Consider the following 11,271-nt stretch of genomic DNA (forward strand, 5'->3'; position numbering starts at 1 on the left):
CCCCCCACACACACACACACATGTACCTTAATCACCTTTCTTAACAAATACATGCTTGGTGCATAGTCTAAACAACAAATGGAATGATACAAAAAAATTAGTTCAATGATCATGATCAAAGTTAAATATCAACCACTCTATGGCACTGCTACTACATATATAACCCTACCTAGTGTAGATGGCATTCATATTACCTATGAATGACATGGCTCACTTGTTGACGTCATCCTTATATTAATGTGTCATCATAATTTAAATGTTGGATACCATTACCGATGACAACCCCCTAGAAGACGGCTGTTCTATTTATCAAGTTAGCACACACTAACACTTGTTTGAACGAGCTGTTGAAATTTTGGTACATAACATACCTGGTAAATATGTATGTTTGCTTGGTAACAATATGTATTAGAAATGGTACATTTATTGAACTGCTTTTCAGTTGGCATGGAATTAGTCATGTTCCAGTTGGCTTTCATATTGACAATGAATGCCAACTGAAAGCAGTTCAATGCTTAACAAATAATACTCTATGCGGCGATATGAAGAGATTCATTGATAATGGTGTAGAATTTTGTTTAAACTTTTGTGCCAACAAAGTACTCCAAACCAACTACCTACATAGCAGGTGCTCTCAGATAAACACTAGATCTGATACACTGTATTTTATACACTTGTACAAGTTTCTCTCCTGACCAGTCCTGGTGTACATGTGTCTGTTGGCCAAAAGGAGGAGTCGCTATAAATCAATCAAACTTGTATGGTTTCTCTCCGAACGAGCTCTGGTATGTCCCTGTTGGCTAATAAGCTGAATAGCTTGTATGGTTTCTCTTCTAACAAGCTCTGGTGTACAAGCTCATGTCTCTGTACTCCAATACGATGAGGCACTTGGCACTGGTAACCCTGTTACAACTAATCTGCTCACCGATATCCTAATTATTAGAAGTTTGACGAGTATTTTCGGACAACGACATTTATTTCAACACATTTTTTTTTATATTAGAACAACTTTTATATCCAGACTGTCGCCGTTATATTAGATGTGCCTTTTTTATATTTGATGTGAGCCATAAATCTAGGATATGTGACATGCTGACACGAACTAACGAATACATGATTGAATTCAGGGGTTACCAGTGTGGTCTAGATCTAACGAGCTCTGGTGTGTCTCTGTTGGCTAATAAGCTGAAACTCTTAATCAATCAAACTTATATTGTTTCTTCTCCATGTTCCGATGTGAATGTGACGACCATAGATTAGACAGGAAATTTATCAACCCCATATAAAAAATCACACTTGTATGGTGCTTCAGGTGTATGAGTCCTGATGTGTTTGTGGAGGCCAGAAGATGAACAAAATTTCTTATCACAGACCTCACAATTGTAGGGCTTCTCTCCTGTGTGTGTCCTCTGGTGGATCTTCAGGTCGTTGGTCTGCCTGAACTCCTTACCGCAGACGTCACACTTGTATGGCTTCTCTCCCGTGTGTGTGCGTATATGATTACTTAGATGTCCTGATTCACTGAAACTTTTGCCGCAGACATCACACTTGTGTGGCTTCTCCCCGGTGTGTGTCCTAAGATGTCTATGAAGGCTAGAAGAGGAACTAAACCCCTTACCACAGACAACACACTTGCAGGGCTTCTCCCCTGTGTGTGTCCTGAGGTGCATTTTAAGGTCGTTGGTCTGCGTAAACTCCTTACCACAGATATCACATTCGTATGGCTTCTCCCCTGTGTGTATCATGAGGTGTGATTGTAGGTTGGCCGATTGACCAAATGCCCTGCCACACACACCACACTTGTAAGGTCTTTCTCCAGTATGTGTTCTCATGTGTTTCTGTAGATTGGATGTGCGTCCAAAATTCTTGCCGCACACATCACATTTATGAGGCTTCTCTCCAGTGTGTGTCCTGAAGTGACTCTGCAAGGAAGTTGCCTGGCTGAATTCCTTATCACAGACATCACATTTGTATGGTTTCTCTCCTGTATGTGTCCTGAAATGTCTTTTTACATCAGATGTCCGACTGAACCCCCTACCACAAACATCACACTTGTATGGCTTTCGTTCAGCATGGGTTAGGGTGTGTTGATTTCCCCGAGATATGATATCTTGACCACGAACACCATTATACATGTATGGATTTGGATCCTGGCCTGAATGTGTCCTGGTGTGTACCTCTAGCTGAGAGGAGTCACTAAACTCTTTATCACAGACATCACACGTGTACATGTTGGGTTCCTGGCCTGTATGGGTCCTGGTGTGTACCTCTAGCTGAGAGGAGTCACTAAACTCTTTATCACAGACATCACACGTGTACATGTTGGGTTCCTGGCCTGTATGAGTCTTGGTGTGTACCTCTAGCTGAGAGGAGTCACTAAACTCTATATCACAGACATCACACGTGTACATGTTTGGTTCCTGGCCTGTATTTATCTACTGTCTGTGAGTATGTTTAGCAGCCAACAGTCAACACCTTTCCTATACCCACACCACACAAATGATTGCATTGGACCACAGACTTCTTCTACTTTGATGGTAAGTGTAGCTCCTAATGCTGAAACAAAAATAAAGAAAACATGTTAATTCAAATACAATATATATTAGAGAAACGAAGCAAACTAACAAAAATATATACAGTAAATCTCTGGTCAGTTCGAATAGGCAGATAGTTCGAACACACATTTTGAATAATAAAAATAATAATTTTATGACTAGGGTTAATTGGAACCCAGCTTATACACATGTTTTGGAATGTTCGAACACACAGTTTGAGTACTGAGGTTACGTAATTATTGATTAAGGTTAGCTATTCGCCAATGCAAAAACAGCCTCGCAATACTCGCTTTAACTGATCTATTTTTGAATCGACAGTGTTTAACTACTGAATAATGGTTAGTACTCATGAAGCGCGACCATTGTTGTCACCGATGTCGGACAATTTGTACATAAAAAAGCCACATGTTACCAAAGATAAGATAACATGTGCACGTGCCAGTCAAACATCTTCTGGTCCCGACCATGTATGATATCCTAACAGTATATGGAGCGCAGAATGTTACCATCACATCACTGACAGACACGTGCCAGTCAAACATCTTCTGGTCCCGACCATGTATGATATCCTAACAGTATATGGAGCGCGGAATGTTACCGTCACATCACTGACAGACACGCGCCAGTCAAACATCTTCTGGTCCCGACCATGTATGATATCCTAACAGTATATGGAGCGCAGAATGTTACCGTCACATCACTGACAGACACGCGCCAGTCAAACATCTGACCATGTATGATATCCTTACAGTACACGGAGCGCGGAATGTTACTGTCACATCACTGACAGACACGCGCCAGTCAAACATCTACTGGTCCCGACCATGTATGATATCCTAACAGTACACGGAGTGGGAATGTTACCATCACATCACTGACAGACACGCGCCAGTCAAACATCTTCTGGTCCAGACGATGTATGATATCCTAACAGTACACGGAGCGCGGAATGTTACCGTCACATCACTGACAGACACGTGTCAGTCAAACATCTTCTGGTCCCGACCATGTATGATATCCTAACAGTATATGGAGCGCGGAATGTTACCGTCACATCACTGACAGACACGCGCCAGTCAAACATCTTCTGGTCCAGACGATGTATGATATCCTAACAGTACACGGAGCGTGGAATGTTACTGTCACATCACTGACAGACACGTGTCAGTCAAACATCCTCTGGTCCCGACCATGTATGATATCCTAACAGTACACGGAGCGGGGAATGTTACCGTCACATCACTGACAGAGACCATGTATAATATCCTAACTGTACACGGAGCGCGGAATGTTACCGTCACATCACTGACAGACACGTGTGTATTGTCATAATATAACTGCTATTACAACTTCATTATATAATCGCTACCTGGTCATCGATCCTTTCTAGATTTATTACTTTATTGATATATTACCTGTACATGTGCCAAAACAAAACTATTTGACCAACTGAACTTCTGTCAATTCTCGAGAAAACATCTACTGCTTTGCGGCCTACATACTTGTCTCTGCTTTGCGATTGAACTTGATAATTGATTATCAATATGTAAGTAAAGATAAGAAAGATATATGTACCATTAGTCATCTCCAGATTTGCAAATATATTTAATAGGCCGACGTTAATCCGTATCAAAGTCTTTACTGTTTGCCATGATTTTTGCTGATGTCGAATCGGATAGTTCAAACTACTTTTTATTTGAGCGGCTATAATTTTGTGTCATTCAAACAGGATTGACAATATTTATTTAAATTTGTTCCATCTGACCAGAGGTTTACCGTACCCCTTGTGCTTATAATGATTCTGTAGCAGAAATTGAAGTTCCAGGACCTTACCTCCAGGACAAATAGTTGAATCACAAATTTCTTTCTTCATGCACATCTACATATGATGTACTTTCAATGTATCAAGTTACAAAATAATCCAACAAATTGTTAAGGAAGAGTTGCGCTTACAAGGTTTCTGGAGCAGGATATTTAAAGGGCAATAACTCCAGGAAAAATATTTGAATCACAAATTCCTTGCTTAATGTTAACCTCTTGAGAGATAGTGATAACAAACTAGACCTCTCAAAATCCAAGATGACTGTCTAACGACCATCTTGTTTTTTCCCGATCAGTCCCAAATTGAAGCATGCACATCTAGGGATCTAGGGAACAACCATATGAAATTTGAGAAAAATCTGTTTCGTGTTTCTTGAGATATATCGTTATCAATCTTGAAATCTCAAAATCAAAGATGGCTATCTGGCGGCCATTTTTTGTTTTTCTGATATGAAACGTTCATATGAAATTTGAGAAAGATCTGTTGAGTACTTCTTGAGGAATAGCAAAACAAGCTTTAATTCTCAAAACTCAAGATGGCTGCCTGGTGGCCATCTTGTTTTTAATATCAGTCTGAAAATGAAACATGTACAGTTACGGACCAAGGGCAACCTTCATATGAAGATTGAGAAAGACCTGGTATGTGCTGCTCGAGAAATATCGATATCGATTTCCAAGATGGCTGCCTTAAGCTGGGGGCCATTTTGTTCCTCCAAATAAATAAAACATGCACAACTTAAGACCAAGTGGAACCTTCATATGAAATTTCAGAAAGATCTGTCAACTAGCTGGTCTTGAGAAATAGGAATATCAAAACTCGTTTAACGAAGGATGATGAGCTAAAAATTTGACAGAACATAGGGCCAGTTAGTCAAAGTTCAACTCTTAATCAAACAGAATGTTCCTAAATACTGTGTTATAAATATAAATAATATTGGAAATTATTTCTTTTTTCGAGCAGTCAAAATAATTAGGAAATCCAGCATTTTGCATACAATATACGGATATATATTGCATCACATCACAATACAGAATGAAATATATATTGCTGTATCGCAAAACTTTTCAAAAGCTTACTTTTAACAAGAGGCACAGAGGGCCTGTATTGCTCACCTGAATATGTTTAAAATAATTGGTATGAAGTAAAGATATAGCACTCCATGGTAGGTGCTGTAAGTACATGTGAAATTTCAGAAAGATCCATCCAGTACTTGAGATATAGCGAGAACTAACTTCAAACAGAGCCCCACCCTTCTGTCCCCTGAGAGACCACACCCCCTGCTTATACAAAATCGAGTCCCCTTACCCCAAGGATGCTCCAGACTAAATTAGGATAAAATCCCTTAATCCCTATGGTAGAAGAAGGATTATAAAGGTTTTACTTCTATTTCCCCTATTGGGCCCCGCCCTCTGCCCCCAGGGGAGCCACACCCACCGTTTATACAAAATTGAGTCCCCTTGGCTGGACGACGGACGTTGCGGTATGGCATAAGCTCACCATGGTTCTTCGGACCAGGTGAGATAAAAATTAATACCTATGCTATGTTAGGCGTTTTGACTTTGCAAATTTACGGTACAACCTTTCAGATGTATACCAATAACCATGAACAGGCTATTATCAGTTGTGGGAATCAGTTGAAATTTCATAACTAATAGTTCGTGTTGCTACAACGAAATCTAGAATTATAATTTGCGTGAACCATATGATATATGATTCATTTTGATGACATGATGACAACAATGTCTATTTACATTAAACACCTTCTTCCTATGATAATTTATCAGAATACGTATCACAATACATTCCGCTGTAATGCGATCATTCTCGAAATCCAGGGGTTACGCTCACTTTCGCTCTCTGCACACCTGGAATATATGTCATAGCAAAATCGAAGGTTTAATCTGCGCTACTTTGTTGACAAGGCGAGAAGACTAGTTTGATCCTTTGATGTACATCAAAAGAATCTCACAATCCTGTAACGGTAAAACTTACTGGCTTTGAAGTCATGGGTCTCTCAGATTGGTCAGATCTTTTTACCAGAGACCAATCAAATAGCTAGCCGTGTGCCATCCATTTTGCTATGACATATTCCTGGGGTGAAGAGAGCGAAAGTGAACGCAACCCCTGAATATTGAGGATGTATGGCGATACGATTCAGGCCTATTCTGACACCACAAGTTTCTTACCTTAAAATGTTGAGAACCCTTCAGCAATGTCAGTTTGTATTTCTTCTTTGGTGCAACAAAATTATAGCTTGTTTTTTTTCGTCCAGCGAATATTTCACCTGAAAAAATAAATCCTACAACTTTTGCTTTCCCAAAACACAAATAAATCCAAATAAAATAAACAAACATATCTTAGAGACTTTAAGTAAATAATCAAAAAAAAAAATCTTATCCAGAATCGATTCAGCACAAAGATGTTAAATAGAAAAATAATTCCAAGTCAAAAAATATGAGCTAGAATTAGCTATTCAGTTTATACAATCATATATATAAAAACTTGATTTACAAAGTATTTGCCTGGAATGTTAGCACGGGGGAGGGATGATTTTAATGTGGGAGAAAACTGGAGTACCCGGAAAAAAAAATCCCACTTGTTCTTTTCAAGTCTTTTTTTGTCTGATTGGGGAGTCAACACTGTCCATCTTGGTGAAAAGCGAGTGTGTTATCCACTGCATCACCCGACCACCCAAGTTATATATATGGGCATCACCCGACCACCCAAGTTATATATATGGGCATTACCCGACCACCCAAGTTATATATATGGGCATCACCCGACCTCCCAAGTTATATATATGGGCGTCACCCGACCACCCAAGTTAAATATATATATGGGCGTCACCCGACCACCCAAGTTATATTTATGGGAGTCACCGACCCCCCAAGATATATATATGGGCGTCACCCTACCACCCAAGTTATATATATGGGTGTCACCCGACAACCCAAGTTATATATATAGGCGTCACCCGACCACCCAAGTTATATATATGGGTGTCACCCGACCACCCAAGTTATATATATAGGCGTCACCCGACCACCCAAGTTATATATATGGGCGTCACCGACCACACAAGTTATATATATGGGCGTCACCCGACCACCCAAGTTATATCTATGGGCGTCACCCTACCACCCAAGTTATATATATGGGTGTCACCCGACCACCCAAGTTATATATATAGGCGTCACCCGACCACCCAAGTTAAATATATATATGGGCGTCACCCGACCACCCAAGTTATATATATGGTCGTCACCCGACCACCCAAGTTAAATATATATATGGGCGTCACCCGACCACCCAAGTTATATATATGGGCGTCACCCTACCACCCAAGTTATATATATGGGTGTCACCCGACCACCCAAGTTATACATATGGATGGATCATTTAACATCGAAAATTATTTATTTTACATGTGAATAATTATAATACAAGTTTAATAAACTTATATTAATCACTCTTTTTGGCCCGGCTAGAAGCACTCCGTAAGGAGACAGGATGTTCGGGGGGTAACTGGGATTTTATGAGTGAGGAAACGGATCTAGAGTACCCAGAGAAAATGCCACATAGTTAGGTAGGTGACCCGATACCCTTTCACGCTCAATCACAAAATCTGGCCCTGTTCGATTTTAGTGCAAGGGTACATGTGCTATCTTCTGTGCTATTATCCATCCACCCATCATAACAGCTTAATTTAGAAATATATGCTAAAACGAAAAAGAAGCACAACTTTAAACTTAAAGGTTTATGAAATAATATTTTTGAGCATTACATCTACTTTAACTTTAATAGTTAACTTGTAATATTGATATCATTTTTTGGGGTATTTTTAATAAAGGGGCTTTGTTTTGTCTGTCATGAAAGAAGTACCAGAAATTACTGAAAGTTAAAATGGATGAAGTTGTGAAATTGTTGCCAAATATCGTATTCATCTTCTTCAAAGAGCTATCAGGATCTCCAACTCTGCATGGCATAGAATTCATAAGGGCATTAACTTTCTTTATAACATTTTTTTCCATTCGCAAGTATATTGTTATAACTCTATGAAAACATCAGTCTTCCTGCCTTATCATTGACTATATTAACGTTGCTATGGAAACTTACCATGGCATCTGTACCAGTTCAGTTTATCCAAATTACATACAGTATACATTCCAAACTTTTATTGGGCAGTTTAATTTGTCTGAATATGAATATCAGGGGGGGTTGGAAGTTAGGGTACATGTAACTATAGCCTCTTTCAGGGGACTTGTTGAATATACAGTTGTTTTTTTTCTTTACTCCTCATTACTGCAATCAAATTGTTACTGTGAAAAGTACCCAAATGCAGGATTATTACTAGCCGGAGTTTCCTCCGATCCCGACACCAGACTCTGACATTTTGACAGATGGATGTCTGGTGTCAAAATGTCCAAGTCTGGGGTCCTGTTCGTTTATGCGGAACAACCGGTAAGTCCGTTTTTATGCAGACCTTGAAAAGCTCTCCTGAAAGCAGCATCACATTACTGGGTCCGACCTTATTTCATAAACGAACAACTCTGGTCCAACCGTTTGGGCCGCTATAAACGAAACCGGTTCTGTACGTATCAGGGCCAGAGGAAACTCGAGCTAGATTATTACCCATATCAGGGGTTGTGTCAAACCTCATGACTACTGATTTTGTTTATTGTTTAATGTATACTAAGTAAATTAAGAAATACATGAACTGCTTAATAAATTTATTGATCAATGATATTCAACAGGTTGGGCACAATGGCGCATTTGGGGAACAGTTATACCCATTTGAGTAACAATTTTATAACTGAAATGGGGAATAAAGTGAAATAAAAACACACAAAGTTCTTTTAAACACTTGGAGCAAAAAAGGGCGTCATTCTGTCAACTAAATCAAATAAATAACACAATGAAGTACATTTGTGCACAAAAAATTATCAATTCTGATGTCTAACTTTTTGTGAAAAGGACAAACCATATCACTGACTTTGTTCTCCATTGACTTCAGTGTGTAGTCCATGGGAATATTCAGTACAAATGTGACAGGTGAGCATGATTTTTTATGTGTGCTATTTATAGCTACTCTACAACACATGCACTATATGCAATTGAGGTGATACAATTTGTCATTTTCACAAAAATTTAGACAACTGAATTTACATATTTTTGTACACAATTGTACCTCATTGTATTTTTTATTTGATTATGTTGAAAGCATGACGCCCTGTTTTGTTCATAATGTGTAACAGAACGTTGTGTGTTTTTATTTCACTTTATTACCCATTTCTGTAATAAAATTATTACTGAAATGGGTAACTCACTAACTGTTACCCGAATGCAGTATTACCCACAAGCTTCGGACGCATGGAGTCAGACAAGCGTCCGTAGAACGGTAGATTGCTAGTAGCTGTGATAACGTAGCTCTGGACGACGGACGGACGATTTCTGATAGATGGTCGTCGTCAGAGCGGAGAGTATGACTATTAGTTCTAGATTGCTAGCAGATAGATGCAAACAGGATCCTCTGGTGGATTGCCCAGAGGATTGCCGAGATGTTACCTACATCAAATGAGTTTTACATATATATTTGGTTTGACACTTAAAGACAGCCAGTTTATTTCTCTTTGTCTCACCTTTCCGATACCCTTCCAAGCGGGGTATGCATTCAATTTTAATGGTCTTTGTTGCTGACAAGCGAAAGGAGCTGTGAATTTTATCCCCATCCGCATCACTTGAGCGCTTTCCGTGGGAACGTACTAAAATCCGGACCAAGACAAACAGGAGTGAGGAAAAAACCCAGAATGCGTGAAAAGATTTTTTGTATAAGGTCATAACTCCCTTAATACCTAATGGATTTTTATTTGGAGACCAGCGTAGGAAAGATCATTTTGTACCCTTATACATGCTTTAAGTTCTGAAATTTGAAGTAAAACCGGAAATTGGGTAAGTATTTAACGAGTTACATGAACACGAACATGTACATGTATTGGCCTAGAAAGACAAGCAAGAATTAACAATTTTCAGTTTTTGATCTCGAGGAACAGAATGATGATTTGAAACAGACAGTTAGCAAATTGGAGCAACACTTGGGAGAATCTGAAGATAGGCAATGTGAACAGGACAATAAACTGAATGATCTTGAACAGCATGGAAGGAAAAACACTATTCGAATAGTGGGACTTGAGGATTCCAACAAGAATGAAACTGTTGAGGAATGTGTTGAAAAGATTGTAAAATTTGTATATGACAAACTGAATGTCACAATTGTTGAGGCAGATATCGACATAGCCCATAGACTTGGTGTGTACCAGCGGGGTAAACCTCGAAATATCATCTGTAAGTTTACCCACCGTAGGAGAAAATTTGAGATCATCAAACAGAGGAAACTACTGAAGGGAACACGATGCTACATTATGGAGGACCTTACCAGGATCAATCAACAGAGACTTAAAGAGGCTTTTGAGCTCAGGTGTGTTGAGAGATCCTGGAGCACTGATGGGAAACTGTTTGTGTTACTGAAAAACGGGAGAAAACGGCGAATTCAATACAACACGATCATGACTGAGGCTTTCCTGATGAACGATGACAATTTTACCCGTAAGTGAACTTATCTGTGAAATCAGTGACTTTTCTATGTATAAAAAAAAACATTATTAAGAAAAATGATTATAACATATATAATTATGTGCATATATAGATTGATCAGATAATGACATTATATGATTCATATTGTATATTCGTTTCATATGGCTTGGTGATACTTTACAAGCTAATATCAGATACGTTTTATTTTTGCTACCTTTAGTCCGCATTCGTTCCAGGTTTCATATTATTATATATGTGCGCAAACTTCCGGACAGGATGTTGACTTCCGGCTGAAGTTTGAAA

General features: G+C 39.0%; 2 protein-coding genes across 2 annotated transcripts; one reads left to right on the forward strand and one right to left on the reverse strand.

Annotated features, from left to right (window-relative positions):
* Positions 1 to 13: 13 nt before the first annotated feature.
* On the reverse strand, positions 14 to 2,556 carry LOC110456970 (zinc finger protein 239-like). Its single transcript, XM_021508043.1, has one exon. It carries the CDS (start codon positions 2,409 to 2,411, stop codon positions 1,257 to 1,259), a length of 1,155 nt encoding a protein of 384 aa, XP_021363718.1. The 5' UTR covers positions 2,412 to 2,556; the 3' UTR covers positions 14 to 1,256.
* Positions 2,557 to 9,691: 7,135 nt separating this feature from the next.
* LOC110456967 lies at positions 9,692 to 10,988 on the forward strand. Its single transcript, XM_021508036.1, has 2 exons — positions 9,692 to 9,695; positions 10,408 to 10,988. The coding sequence occupies exons 1-2, from the start codon at positions 9,692 to 9,694 to the stop codon at positions 10,986 to 10,988; spliced, it is 585 nt and encodes a 194-aa protein (XP_021363711.1).
* The last annotated feature ends 283 nt before the right edge of the window (positions 10,989 to 11,271 follow it).

Source organism: Mizuhopecten yessoensis, unplaced genomic scaffold, assembly GCF_002113885.1.
Source record: "Mizuhopecten yessoensis strain PY_sf001 unplaced genomic scaffold, ASM211388v2 scaffold8989, whole genome shotgun sequence".
NCBI lineage: Eukaryota > Metazoa > Mollusca > Bivalvia > Pectinida > Pectinidae > Mizuhopecten > Mizuhopecten yessoensis.